The sequence below is a fragment of the Sturnus vulgaris genome, chromosome 19, assembly GCF_052056855.1.
Source record: "Sturnus vulgaris isolate bStuVul1 chromosome 19, bStuVul1.hap1, whole genome shotgun sequence".
In the NCBI taxonomy this organism is placed as follows: Eukaryota; Metazoa; Chordata; class Aves; order Passeriformes; family Sturnidae; genus Sturnus; species Sturnus vulgaris.
Window position 1 is genome coordinate 10,332,223 of NC_142261.1, and position 15,049 is coordinate 10,347,271.

A 15,049-nucleotide genomic window follows, 5' to 3' on the forward strand; every position below is an offset into this window, starting at 1 on the left:
GAAGAAAGGATATAAATTTAGGATTTTTTTTTTTCCTGGCTTCTTAAACCCTTCCTTCTCCCCACGCTTGTGACAGATTTAGGCCCTGACAGATGAGAGAGTTTGAGGCCAGATAAACACATGCACGTCACATTCGCTCATGACAGGGATGGATGAAAAAGGCTGCTCTAACCTCTCTGCACCTGCGTTTAAAGAAGGGGTGGTGCCTCTTCCTCTCTCCCAGGAGCAGCAGGTGAGGGGAGCAGAGTCCCTGAGCTGGCCTGGTGCCTATGGAGCTGCCTGGCACAGCATGTCCCCACAGGAGAACACAACAGTGCTGAGGGATGGTTGGGGCTTACCCCACCTCCTGCTCCAGTGTGCTGAGAAAAGGCATTGAGAAAGGGTGTAACAAACTAGGGAAAAGAAGAAAAACACCCCACACAGTAATATCTTGATTCCTCTTAATTAGAAAAAGAGTAAGTGGTATTATCTCCTTACAGTGTAATGGAACTGGAGAGACCCTTGCAGGGTCTTGGCTTCCTGTGCTGATGTTCTAGTCTCAGCAAATCACACACACCGTGTAACTGTGAGCAGAGCCAAGGTGGCACTGAGATCACAAGGCGGCCTCTCTGTGCTGTCCCTCACCCTGCACACGTGCAGGCAAGAGCCTGAGAACGAGGTGTCAAAGCAGAGGGTTGTGTTGTCTGCAAGTGTCACCATTTGCTCAGAGAGCTGACACAGGCTGAAATGTACTGGCAAAGCCTCCTGCTGCCAGGAGGGGGCTGGGAAAATCTCCCTGTTAGAGCCCTCGAGCTAAGCTCAGCTGTCAGTCACACACACAGACACACACACCTAATGAGGGATCTCAGCCTCTCTCTTCTGAGACACAGCAAGGGCGTTTCCAGTTTAATGGTCCATCTCATCTCTGGATCTACTGCCTCTCCATAGCAGCATTTCCCACCCCCCACCCCCCTCCTCCCCTGCCTGGTAAGGTTCCTAAATCACAGTAATGTTCAGAGAGACAGAACTGCCAAGGGGGTGGCAGAAAGATGCTTTAGCGACCATCTATGGTGCCTCTAACAGAAGAGCTTGAGGAAGCAGTTCTGGCAGTAGGGCTTGTCGTTCTGCTCTTTGAAGGTTCCTTTGTTGAGCTGCTTGAGACAGAAGGCACAGACAAAGTGTTCTGGGTGGAATTTCTTGCCCATAGCAGTGATGCAGCGTCCTGTGATGGGCTTCTGGCAGCCGGAGCAGAGCGAGCCGCGGCGCTCGTGGTAATGCACCTCGCAGTAGGGCTGCCCGTCGTGCTCGAAGAAGCTGCCGTTGACAAACGGCGTGAAACATTCCTGCAGCAGGACAAAGCAAAGGATAGAGGTTGTATGAGAAGCTGGGGTGGTGGAGAGGGGCAGCACTACAAGCATTTCTGTTCTATGGCACAGCCCAGCTGTGCTATGGGTAGGCAACTGCTGCCTTTCAGGACTGTCCTGTTATCCAGAGCCAAACTCTGTCCATCACAAGTTTCCAAAAAAAGACTGAGAAATGGACAGATACAGACACAAGCATGGGAATTAACCAGCTCCTTTTCTCAGCTGGCTTCACTTCTACAACGAAAATACTATGGATGAGCTATCGAATGTGTCCAGCCAGGAAAAAAACAGAACATTCCTACCCTGAGATGGGAAACACTGCAGCACCTTTCCCTGTTTTGTTTTTTTTTTCTCACTCTAGCTTCCTCACAAGGGCAAGCAGAATAAAGGACCAACAAAGACTTTAATGCAGCAGAATCCTTATGAGTATGGGACTGGTTCCAGCTGAGAAAATCAGGCACAATTAATCTTTATGAGTGACCTATCCAGAATGGCTGGCATTAGGCAGGTACACTCTGCAAAGGATTGTCCAGCCTGAAACATTTCCACTAGATACATAGGTCACTGCTGGGAGAAACTGTTCTATAGTGCTAATGATGCTGAAAAGATAAGGGGAAGAGTTCACACCAGCTATGTGCCAATAAGTGTCCAGAGCTGCTCCCTCCCCCTCAGTGCCAGGCAGCTGAGGACACTTCACTGCAGAACTTGCAACAGAAGCACTGACCATCCATGCCACCAGACTGGGGACACTCCTCTCCTTGTAAAAGTCAGAAACTGAGGCAGCAGAGTAAGGGAAAGAGTTGAGGACACTGCCAGATTTACCAAATACATCAGCAGCAAGACCCAGAGGAGCCAGTTTCCTGAATCCTGCTTTTGCTGTCCTCTTGCCCAGGGAGGACACTGAGTATCACACACGGCTGGCTCCCTGCATGTGGACAAGAGTCCAGCAAACAGCATGCAGAGCCATAGACAGCTGAACAATTGCAATACCAGGAGAATGCAGTTTGCCTGCAGCGAGTCCAAGACTTTACCAATGCAGACAGTTACTTCAGTAAACAGTCTCTTCCCTCAGTCAGCAGGACAGTTGAAAAGTTTGCTCTGCTTTTGCAGAAACAGGAAGAGAATCACATCTTGTGGCCTGGAAGAAATCCGTGCTGGCCTCACTAATTCAGGCCACAGCAGGGGGAAAGGAAAACAGAACTGCTTGATAAAGTCTCAATCTCTGCACGGGAAGGCACAGCCCCCCCAGCCCCACTCAGGCACAGTTCTGCCTCACTCTGCACACCACTGCAGGAGCCACAGACAGTCCCAACAGGCTGGTGACCATCTGCCCTGAGCATTACAACAGGAATCAGCAGCTTGTGGTTCTGGCTGCTTGATCTGATTTCTGCCTTCTCTCCCACTCTAGGAAACAGTGGCTGATTTGGCTGATCTCTTGGGGACGGTAAGAGTTAATATTTGCAATACTCTCTGAAAGAGTGCCAAGCATTTAATCTGCAGTATTCCTGTTTATTATGCCTGTCGTATGGAGCCTGCCACTATTTCACTGACTTGCATGTTTGTCTGAACAAGGTCACTTTCATTAGTTTACATTGTCAGATGGGGCATGGGAGGAAGAGCTTCAAAATCTGATTGCTGAGGCAAATGCTCAGAGAGAAGCTTAGCTTATAATTACTTAAAGGTCACAGAAAATATCTCTCTTTATCTGTGAGCTGCTGCAGAAGCCCATAATTGCAGCTGGGAACAGGAAGAGCAAAGCAACTCAGAAGTTTACTATATACAGACGGAGAACAAGAAGGTGTTTGGTTGCTGGCATGTTTTTATGTTGTGGGGCTGGCTGCCCTTCACTACCCCACAGACACCTTTCCCTGATGTGGGACCAGATGCCTCAGAGTGGAAACAAGAGGGGTCATACAGCAGCAGCAAAGGACCTTGGGTTTCTTACCCGACAGACAAAGCACTCGGGGTGCCACAGGGTGTTCAAGGCAGAGATGTAGTTTTCCAGGATAGCCCGGGCACAGCCTCCACACTTGGGAGCAAACATATCAAAGTAGTCCTTGCGGCAATAGGCTTTGCCATCCTTCTCGTGAAATCCTGCCAAAGGAGAGGAGAGGCAAAGGGATCAGCTCCCCATCTTCACCTGTGGCCACACAACCTGTGCAGGGTAACCCGTGTGGGTAGGATCATCCTTCCCCCTGCTAACACACACAGCAGCTAGAGCTGTTCCTTGTTCTGTTCCCTTCCCATCCCAGCAAAGGCATGTTCTTCTTCCCCAGGGAGAAGCCACGATTACTGGCATCATCCTTCCCCCATAAACAGCTCCCTTGAACTCCAGCAGTTCCCCCGTGATTCCTCAGGCTGTACCCCAGCAGCAGCTCTGCCTCACTCCCTCATCTGCAGTTCAGGGGGGAGACTGCTTTCCCCTTGCATAAGCCAGCAATACCTTCAGGTCCAAAGAAAGCTCCACACTGAGCACAGAAGAAGTGTTCAGGGTGCCATGTCCTGTCCAAAGCCGTCACCACTTTCTGTTCAGAAGAAAATACAAAGTGCAGGTCATGTAAATGATGGCTTCAGCTTGGAGGTGAGTAAGGGGGGCTGAAGAAAGGGGAGAACACATGAATGTTGGTGCTGACAAGAGCAAGCATTAAAGTAGACTGTCCTTTAGAGAGCAGAGTCAATTCACCCTGCCTCTGGCTTGTTCAGACTTTCCCACTGCACACTTTTTTTACCCTAAAAGGATCTTAGGCACTGCTTCCTCCCTTACACAGGGCCCCATCCAGTCCTCAGGACCGGCACTGGTGCCTGTTACCACAGGCTACCAATAACAAAAGCTGGAATCATTACCAGAATGATGGAGCAATGTGGGGTTCTGAAGGAACTTCAGCAAAGGTAAGAGGGACCAACTCCATTCACTAGTGTAAGAATTTGACTGTGCCAAGTTGTTTCTCTTTTCAAAGGAAGGACAAAACAAATACAGAAATCCCTGAACAAAATCTTCCACCCAGGATACATGGGTGAAGTGGAATTTTAACACCTAGGCCTGCAGCAACTTGCCAGCACCATGACTCTCCCAAGGAACTCACATCAAGGATGGGCCCATTGCAGTAGTAGCAGCGAGGAGAGAAGAGGTTGTGATAGTCCTTCTCGCAGTAGGGCTGCCCATCCCGCTCAAAGAAGTTCCGAGACCCGATCTCCTCCTGGCAGTGGGTGCAGACGAAGTGCTCGGGGTGCCAGGTCTTCCCCATGGCTGTAACTACCTGTTGGGAAGACAGATTATGGAGAACAACTCTATCTCTCCCTGCCCTAGACCACATGACAAGATACCAGCTGGAGGTCAGCAAGAATGACAAGTTCTACTACTCAAGTGAGCCCTGGACTGGGGTAGCATGAAAACTGAATTACCTATCATCTCAGGAGAGGGCAGTCCCTCAGGGGCAGGGTAGAGGTCACTGGAGGAGCTTACAGCGTACCTAGCCAGTGGATAAATAGAGTACTTCAGTTTCTCCAGCATCTCCAGTCTCTCCAGCCTCACGAAACAGCCCTCCCGTTAACGCCCAGCTGCAGCCCAAGGTTCAGCAACGAGGCAGCACCTTCAACTCACCTGCCCAGCAATCGGTTTCTTGCAGGCTCCACAGACACCTTTGGCAACTGTAGCTACACCCAGTTTATTCAGGTCAGACTGAAGACTTCCCAGCATGGTATCCAGCTGACTGCCAGGCTTGGAGGCTGTGGATGGAGGGGAGCTGCTCCCGGCTTTTCCCTGTGCCATGAACTGCAGGTAAGAGGAAAGAGATACCGTAAGGTGAATGCTGCCATGCTTATCAGAGAAATGCCTGCTGTTGCTGCCAGTGACTCCACTGCAGAGACAGACAGGAGTCAGCTATGCTCTCTGAAGAAGCTGCTAAGAGCCAGGATCAAGTATACACATGCAGGGACATGCAGAGAACTAAGATGTGTAACAGCAGAACTGTGGATTTGATTTTCTTTCACTGCACATACAGCAGAAGTCACCAGCACATCTCAGGCACTCAGTAGAGTGCTCTCTAAGCCTCTGCCAAAAATCTCCCTTTACCTCATCAGTTCCTGGCCAGCTGACAAAGCAGACGCCATCCAGAGGGGCCCTTCTCCTTGACCTCTCTCCATTCCTTTGCTCTTGCTCTCAGTTGTCTTTCCTCTCTGACAGAGATGCTCTTTTCTTCCTCATCTTACCTCCCTTTCAGCTAGCAAATCTTCTCCCTTTGCACCACCTTCTGCACATCTGTGTGTCAAGTCTCTCTCACTCTCAGGTGGTTCTCACCCCAGGACTGAGCTAAGCTACTGGAAGCAGGAAGGAAGGAAGGCCCTCCCAGCTGGCTGCTGTTTACCTACAGAGAGGGCAGTGCATCCCCAGCAGACAGGGCTGCCACGTGTATTGTAGTTGGAAATGCACCGATGGGGGGAAGGGGATTTGGATACTTGTCTCAGAGGCCGTTTCTGAAACTCACACCACCATATACTCACACAGAGCATATACGGCTTGGAAAGGCTTCCCAGAGGAGGGGAGAAATGTTTTACTGAGGTAACTTATAAACAAAGCATATGTTCTCCTTGGCTACCACGGCCCCCTCTGCAGACAAACCCCAGCAAGGAAATAAAGATTATTTTAGCTGACTTGGCACTGCCATAGCTACTGTCAGGTTTAGGGACACACAAACAAATAGGGTTTAGAGCACATTTTCTTTTACTAAGAGAGTAAATTAAACCAGACAAAATCTATGCCTATGAACAACCCACCAGCCTGCTGCCAGCATAGCCAAAGGAGCAGAGACATGTTGAAGTGCTCCAAGCCTTGGCAGACCCTGCCCTTCCAGCCAGAGGAGGAGCTCTATTCCCTGTCCTGCAGCTGCTTGTCCTTGCAGTTGACCAGTTTACTCAATGACAAATCCTGGTTTCTGCTCATTTGTATAAACATTCTCATGACATACATGAATTTAGCTGCTTTTAAACACACATCCACTCCCCAGCCTTGCCTCACACACAGCATGACTCCCAATGGATCCTAACACAGTTTTTCCCCTCCTCTCTCCTCCCATAACTTGGAACATCTCCTAGTCCACCAGCACAGAGCAGCTCCATTATAGCCCAGTGTCCTCAGCCTAAAATAAACCCTTCACCACACAACACACCTTTGCTACCAAAAACTGCTAAAGTGACTGTCTCCAAAGCACACACACAGCTGCAAGGATACTCTCACAGAGGGAAACAGATCTTTGGAGAAAAAACCTGTCCAGAGCTCCAGGGCAAAGCCCAGGCTTCCTGCATGGCACAACAGGAGGAAAAGGGCTGCACTGTGTGGGAAAAATCACAGCTTCTCTTGCTATGGCCAGGGGTTATGGCCACGCAGGACAGGCAGAGATGCCACACACAGGTGATAAATACCATCCAGGAAGAAAGGAGATGAGATGAATTCAACACATAGCAACAGAGCACTTCACTCTTGTAGTGACCTGGAGGGACCACACACTCCTGCCAGTCACAGCTGACCCCCAGAGCAGGCACAAATACCTGTGCACACCTCCATTTCTAACTGGCCCGGCCAATCCAGCCCTCTTGAGAGCTCACAAATGAGCCCCCATCTGAAAGAGGTTTGTTTCCACCTCCTGTACATAATGCATGCTGTTTGTAGGGGACACTCAGCACATCATCATAAACTGATCATGCAAAGGCCCTTCAAATTCCCACCCCTCACCCATGAGATTTGCCATCACTCAAGTTCAGAAAGGAGCTCTATGAGTAGCAAACCATGCAATACAGGATATTATCCACATTAACAGTACTGGGAGCTCCAGGAGCAGATCCCAGCACACTCATCAACCAGAAGAGCACACACCATGCTGAGGAAACAGAAAGGGGATCCTGCCTTATCAGGGGCTGTGGGGCCCCGGGGTGCAGGAGCAGCCAACAGACTGGCACTGCGGACGAGGGGAGGAGCAGAGGTCACCTGGAAAGTACAACAGGTCAAGATACAGAGATGTTTCCTTGCTCAGTGCTTGACAGCTGCCTGTACACTAACACTGCACATACATGTTAAGACTCGCCACCACCCTGGAGCTACAGCCCTTCCCTGGCAGGAGATGCAGAACTCAGGTCTTGACCATCTATCTCCTCCCCCAAATCTACTTCTACAGTGGACACCTGCCTAAAAGGGCAAACACAGGAAGGATTGCTGAGTTGCTCCTTCCAGGATGCATGCTCTGCCATCTTTTACTTCCCCCACTTCAGAGATTGTGGCAGGGAGAGCTGCAGGCTGTGTTTCAGTCACCTTCTTAATCTGAGAGGGAAATAAGAGTCCCTGCTGCACAAAGTGACTGTCAGGACACACAGGACCCACATATCTCAGCAAGTTATTGCACAGACATGTACTGTGCAGTGCTACAGCTGGGATTAGATATTGTCCATGATTCCTCTCTCCCATCCAGCAGTTCCTACCAGCCTTTACCTGAACACTGTATCTATTGAGCTGTCAAATTACAAGCAGTGGTCAGACTGGAAAATAGTGCTAAAAACAAAAACCAGAACAGAGAAGCCTGCCTGCATTTCTGGGAAGAAAGCTTCATCTTCAGTCTGACAGCCAACAGAGACAACTGCCTTGGTGCTAGGGGTCCAGGTCTGGGGAGAACAGGAATGTTTGGGATCTTCATTAGGAGGGGTGCCCACAACAGAAACCTCATGATAATCATTATCAGAAGCTTCCCACTGGAAAAGAGGCTGGGGAGCCAAGCTGAAGGAAGAGGAAGAGACTGGACTAGGAGCTGGGATAGATGACACATGGGAAGGCTGAGGTGGGAGTGAGAGAAGAGGTGCAGGGCCAGAGGCAGGAGAAGGAGCAGCATTAGCAGGGACTATCTTTGCAGCTTCTTTGGAAGGCTGGAGCTGAGAAGAGGCTGGAACAGAGATTGTCCTCCTGGGGAGGAGTGGAGATTCTGGAGGAAAAATCACCTAGAAAGACACGGAGGAAGAAGAAAGGTGAATAAATCCAAAGAGGAACCAACAAGCACTTCCTTTAACAGGAAGGCTGGCTGCTACCAGTATGTTTATCTAAGGGGAAAAAGCAGCAAGAAAGAGAAGGGAACTAGAAAAGGTGCTGTTCACTGTAGCTTAAGGAAGAGCACCATCTTAGTCATCCCCAGAAAGCCCTGCACAGGTACAGCACTGGGCAAAATAGAGCACACCTCTATGTCAGGCTTCCCAGTGCGGTTTTAAAAATAATCCCCACATGAACATTTGAGATGTGATAGCAGCAGACTGCATCAACAGGTAACATCAGCAGCCCCCTCAGATCCCACTCCAGTTCTTAAGTATCCAGAACTAGGACCCTATGCTGCTTTCCCTCTCAGGCCAGACAAGGGTGAATAGAAAGAGTTAGTTCTTCATTTTGTGTCGTTTAGGATGCTCAAAAACTCAATCTGGACCTCCACACAATGCTGTCTGGACAGAGGGACACGCTGGAATTTCCCAGTGCATGTGACCCTGCTTTCTACCTTCTCTACTTGCTGTTCACCACTCTGCTCTTCCCCCTGGGGTCTGGCAGTGACAATGACCCCCTCTGTAAGCCAGGCATCCTGGCTTTGCCATTCTTCCTGCTCCTGGGTATCGATGCCCAGTTTGTCCTGAAGCTCCTCAATCAAGTGATCTTGGGACTCAGTCTTGTGGAATATGGCAGGACCTAGTTTACGCCTTGGAGAGAGGTCCCGAGACATTGGATGCACATTCGCAGTCTCTTTTGTCCTCTTGATTAAAGATTTAATCTAAATGACAAAGGCAATAGTATCAGCAGAGAAGAGCAATGTCAGAGTAAGCCCCAAGATGCAACAGCACAAACTCAAAGACATTAGTGACAATTGTGAGCAGGAAGAGTGATGGCATTTATTCCACAATGCCAAAATTCCTCTTGGCACAGCCCAGAACAGTGACTCAGTGCAAGGAAAAACCCCGTAAGGATAATCACAGCAGCCAAAAATAACTGTCTAGAAAAGGAAGGGAAAGATTAACCAGCGGGAAGCCAAGATAGGAGGTGCAGCATGAGCACTCCACTGAGCATTACAGAAACCTCAGCATCACAAGGACACAGAGCTGCCTCCCTGTGTTTGCCCTTGACAGGCACAAGGCTCTTGGCCAGAGATATCTGGTGCACAAAGTGTACTTCCAGCACAGAAAGGAACACTAACAGCTTCACTAATGAGACCTAAAAAGGTAAGCAGAGCAGAGGAGCTGCCATCCCAATCAGTAGCATGAAACAGCCCTTTCAGCTTTTTGGAGGTCTCAGTCCACAGAGCCTTACCTCTGTTAGGGAATAAAAGTCCATTTCACAAGGAAGTCCCTACAAACTGCCATGTTCTGTGCTGCTGGACTGCATGCAGGAGAGACCAGAAGATAAAGCCAGGGGTTGTGAAGCCCCGTGACATGCAGCTGTCAGTGACACCACTCAGAGCTTGTGCTGTTAGTGGGGTGAGCCTGGGCACACTCACTGCACACACACACTGTTAGTGTGCTGGCAGAACAGTCCTGGCTAGGACTCGCCCTACTCCTACATTCACTCAGTGCCTGCCTGGCCTGATGCAGAAATCCTCTCAATGGGTGGTTTGGAGACACATGGCAGATCCCATTCAGCCTTCCCAAAGTTTTCAGCAGATTCCGGAGTGACTGCAGAGCTTCTGAACTGCTCATTTTCCTGGTCTCCTTTGGCCTTGTTCATGTTAGCAGTACCTGCCTTCCTGAGAGTTCTGTCTCTGCCCTGCCTCTTCTTGCCCAGATCAGGACAGTGATGTACCTTGGCTTCATGTGGCACTTCAGCCTTTAGCTCCTGTCCCTCCTCCACTACAAAGCCCAACTGGTTTTTAGTGTCTGGGAAGACATCCCGTCGATCCAGGGCAACAACAGAAGGTTCATTAACAGAATCCAAAACATTGCCATTCTTTGCATGCACCTCTGGCACAGGTGCAGGCAGCTCCAGGGCCCACAGCTCATCTAAAGCTGTTTCCACACATCTGCCCTGGGAGGAAAGAGTTGAGCTGTCCCTGAGTGCTCCCTGCTGATGCAGCTCTTTGGGTATCTGACCCTTCAAAGTATTTGAAATGGGTACATTTGGGATTTTGGGGTCAGTTCTCTGCTCCTTCTTCTCAGTCTCTTTTGCCATGTCATACCCTAAGCCTCGTGCCTCCACATTAGCAGATCTACCGAGAAGCTCCACACTGGAAGCTGGCACAGCCTGGGAAGTATTTCTGGAAGAGTCAGGCTTTCTGTTCAGCTGAACTAAGCTTGCAGAGGCCACCTGCTCCCCACGAGTAGCATAACTAGAGGAGCTCCGTGGTGGGGGCACAGGTGGAGGGGCAGTAGGATGCCCTGACAAAGGCAGTGCTGCAGTGCCACTGCCTTCCTCAATGCAGGGGTCTGCTGAGGGGACAAATGTTGGCACTGTCAAGTCTCCACTGTGACTTGCAGAAGGGTATTTGGAATGGGACAGCACTGTTAAACTGTGAGGAGTGTTGCTGGAGTCTGCACTTGCTGAACTGGGAACCGGCTCTAGGGAAGATTCAGAAATCAGAGACATAGTGGAACTAGTCTGCAAAAAAAGAGACAGAAGGAATAAGGAGAGAAAAAGATAATGACAGAGATAAGGAGAAGGAAAAAAAGGCACAGAATTAAGCATCATAAGAAGCTTTAATAAGAATATATTTATATGACTTCCAAATCAAAAAGCCATGTTGATGAAACACCAAAGAGCAGAACCAGTATGACATTGCACAGATCTTCACGAGTTCTACAGCCACTGGGATCCTTTTCCTGTGTCCTCCTCCTCAGTGACAGCTCACTGTGTACCTGCAGCTGTGATGGGGGCATGGCATGGCCACTGCCACTGCTGGGAAGCCAGCTCCAAACACAGGAGTGTCTTGACTGTGAATAAAGGTCACTTTAACTTGCTCACAGTCAGACATGTAAATTTTATATTCCAAAGCTGCAAAAAATTCAATCAATGAATAGAACAAAGCATGACATTTTCTTCTTGATACACTAATAAAATGCTCCAGTTGGCTGAGTTCATGGCAGTGAAAACAAAGCTTCAGGGCATCCACAGCAAGAGCAGATGACACGGGCTTTGTTCTATTCACATCACTAATCTCACCTTGGAAGTGACACACACTGAATCTATACAAGCCTGTCAGTCATTCCATGCCTTTGTGAGCATTGCTTAGGTGGCAGATTAGCCTCTTCCCCTTAGGCCAAAGTCTCCACATTGACATTGTAATAAAATCAGTATTAATTTTGATACAAAAAACATTCTAAAAAGAGTAACTAATACAGAGGTTTTGGTTTTCCTTGACTTATGAGGTCTTTTGAAAACAAAAGTTCATTGGTCCTTCTTTCCCTGCTTCCAGTGGTTCCTGACTAAACTCTAGGAAACAAAGTGCTAATACTCCTCTTTCTTAGAAAGGAGACAGAGCAGTCAAGCTCACTCAGCAAATCAACCTAAGACCAAAACTGTGCTTCTCAGTTTTAAAAATGTATCCACAAAGGATTTCCAAATCCAAGGGCTATCAAGACCTGCTCTGACTCGTAGTTATATTTTCCAGAGAAGCCTAAAGAACACAGATGTCTATGCTCTGAGGTGGAGAGGCACAGAACTTCCTAAGCCCCACGTATGCTACCTCAGTCTCCACTTACCTTTCTGAGACACTTACCATGAAAAAAACGAGGTAATTAACCAGAACACGCACAAAACTGTCAGTAAATGGAAGAATACTAACCTTCAGCTGACCTGAGCTCCTGCCATGCTGAGGGGCCAGCAGCTGGCACACACACACACACACACACACTTGCAAAGTCACACCAGTAGTGCTACAAGGAGACTGTTCTCAGAAAGGAAAGAGCAATAAGAGACCAAATTTCATTACAGATTGCTCTTCCCCTCGAGTAGCACAGCCAGGCTACTGTGACCACAGTCACAGCTGAGAGGAAAATGACTAGCAAGTATATTAAAATGAGGGAATTTCTCAGTAGTGCCCCCTCCCTGTGTTTTGCCTAAGCTGAGTACACCTGTAAAAGTAACCTGGTTTGATGCTGTGCTTCACACTTGGTTTCCAGACTTCCTAAAATGAAATCAGTCATTTTCAAAGCAAGAGTAACGTTTTGCTCAAACGTCAGTATTTTCAACATACTGAAACCATACTAATTCCAAAATAAGAGCAATGGGTAAGCACTTAACAGTAACAGAACAGTTACCTACAAGCATCTATCTATGCAGTAAGCAAGCATCACATTACACAGAAATGGCAGAAGGTAAAAAAACAAGTGCATTAAGCAATCTCAGTGCCTGATGACCGATGAACCAGATAACCAAAATCAAATGGATTCTGTAAGCAAAAAGAGGGGGCAACAAATTAGGGTGAGCAAAATACAATAAAAGGGTAATGTATCATCACCTTTTACTCCGGGGTACAAGGCAAATCAAGCACCAGTGTCCTCCACTCCTGCCATTCCCATCCATTGCAAATTCTACCAACTCCAGCTAAATATGTATCATATTTGAGTTTTTTATCCTATTTCCTGCAGTCATACACAGGTCTGATATTCAAACAGCAGCCTTTCATATTCCACCTTTGCAAGGACTCCCCTTGTCTCCCTTATATTCTGACACTGGTACAGACTGGAATACATTTTTACAGCCAAGTTAACACCCTCAGCTGGCACAAACAGAAGAGGCAAAACCAAACAAAAAAGACTGAAGGGAAAATGAAGCAACCTGGAGAACAGGAAAAAGGGAAAGTAACTTAAAAACACTCAATGATATCATTAACAAAAGGGAAATGATCACAGAAGCCATGTTCTTCGTGCTCCAGGAAGAACATTTAGGGACAGATGAGCTCAATGACTCACAAAAATACCAATGCTGTGCTTAATAAAGCCCAAATCTTAAAATCGTGCTGCATTTCAATTTGGTCTCTCAGGTCCACTGAAAACTAAGCCAGGAAAGCAGGTGGTGTATTAGTCACAGCAGCATATCTCTGTCATGAAGGTTTTACTGGAGATTCCAAAGCTTCTTCTCGGGAGTGCAAAGTACTGGAACAGCCATACTTTAAAATGTTCTCTCCCCATATCTTGCCAAAGAAACCTGTGCCGGGCAAGGTCATTCTCAGTTGCCAAGAGCTCACCTGGGAGCAAAGGGTGGACCACACCCTGAGCTTGTTTCCCGATAAAAGCAGCAGGGATGCAAGGCCAGTGCTCAGCTCCCACAGAATATGGAAGGAGCAGGGCAGGGAATGCCAGAAGCACAAGTGGGAGCTCTCTCCAGCTTCACAACACTGCAGTGTTTCAACCAGGCTGAACAGAGCTTGTGGCTATCCTGTACCACACCCTAGCACCTCAGAAGGAGAAAAAAGGCAACACTAAGGTGTCAATAGCTGCAACTGACTAAACACACACTATACTAAGTCTAGAGAAAACACTGAGGAAACTCCCAGATTCTCACCGTTGTACATGCACGTGCCAGGAATGGCAGACTGAATTCCATTCCAGCAAGCACAAGGTAAGTGATACTTCTCAGAACACGTATGCTCAGTGCTGGGTTCTGAACTCACACACTTGGCACAACTCTGGGTATTGTACTGATCTCCGTGGGACCCACCAGGTACAGAAAGAACAGCAAACAGTAAAGCTGTCACTGCATGTTCTGCACCTCTCCTCACAAGTCATCGCTCAGCTCTGGGTGCCCCACCTAACATCAGCTAGAAGGGAATGGAGTTCAGCACAAACAAGAAATCTTAAGCATCCAGCAGAATCTTCCATACAGGGATAAAACAGAGAGTTAGGAACTCATTCAGGATTAGAAAGCAAACATGTATGTAAAAAAGGCAAACCTAAAAAAGAGGTTATCCAGTATATTGCTTTCTCCACTCTCAGAACAAATCCAAGTCAATAGTTCAGTAAGACTACAAGCAAAGCAGCTGAAAGTAGAAGGTGAGAAAATATTTTTCATTTTGCTATGACTATTGGTAAATGAAATCTCATGAAAAGAACCTCCACAGTTCATCATCTAGGAATTGTAACATACCCATGAGTACATATGCTGACTCTGAATAGTATTTGCTATCCTCTGCCCCCACAAGAAGCTCAAGCTTAAATCCCATTTTGAGGTGAATAAGAGATTTTGTTTTAAGATAAAAACTTCAAAATCTCCTTCTCTCTGATGTAAACGCTTCAGAGCTCACACCACATGCCTGGAATATCCACTCTCCTCAGGGAAAGCAGATCAAGGTAAAAAAACACTCCAGAGAGGAGAGTCATCCCACAGAACAGAAGGGCCTGGTCTCTGTCAGTAAGCAGTGGTGTCTCATGCCTCTCTCCTTCTCATTAAGTTGTAGCACAGCAAAATAATTCACTCTGTACTGAGCAGTAACAAAGCTCATTATCTATGGCAAACAGACAAACTGCAGAACTGAAGGAAAAACAGATCCTAGAACTGCCTTATCCTGCCACTGATGAGAATTTACAGCAGTCAAGGACACCTACAGCACCACTCAGAAAGCACAAATACACCACAGGAAGTTTATCAGAGCAAATGTGAGAGGCAAAGGAGGCATTCTGGAGACCAACCAAGGTCAGCAAATGTGGTTAACAAGCAAGAGAGACTGGGTAGGGACAAGATGAAGCATTGAGTTGTCATGACAGAG

At 47.9% G+C, this 15,049-nt stretch overlaps 2 protein-coding genes across 4 annotated transcripts in view; both read right to left on the reverse strand.

The window, feature by feature from the left end:
- Positions 1 to 948: 948 nt before the first annotated feature.
- The window catches only part of LOC106864898 (paxillin), a 46,553-nt gene continuing 32,452 nt past the window's right edge, over positions 949 to 15,049 (reverse strand). For 2 of the 3 annotated variants that reach the window (XM_088175918.1, XM_088175919.1), the window contains exons 7-12: positions 7,243 to 7,323; positions 4,945 to 5,115; positions 4,427 to 4,600; positions 3,787 to 3,868; positions 3,289 to 3,437; positions 949 to 1,322 (exon numbers count right to left, since the gene is read on the reverse strand). In XM_088175918.1, coding sequence (XP_088032044.1) covers positions 1,056 to 1,322; positions 3,289 to 3,437; positions 3,787 to 3,868; positions 4,427 to 4,600; positions 4,945 to 5,115; positions 7,243 to 7,323 — 924 coding nt within the window. In that variant the 3' untranslated portion in view covers positions 949 to 1,055. The remainder of the gene's footprint in view (positions 1,323 to 3,288; positions 3,438 to 3,786; positions 3,869 to 4,426; positions 4,601 to 4,944; positions 5,116 to 7,242; positions 7,324 to 15,049) is intronic. The other variant, XM_088175920.1, reaches the window with a different exon arrangement.
- LOC148221654 (uncharacterized) lies at positions 8,979 to 15,045 on the reverse strand. Its single transcript, XM_088175921.1, has one exon. It carries the CDS (start codon positions 11,032 to 11,034, stop codon positions 9,916 to 9,918), a length of 1,119 nt encoding a protein of 372 aa, XP_088032047.1. The 5' UTR covers positions 11,035 to 15,045; the 3' UTR covers positions 8,979 to 9,915.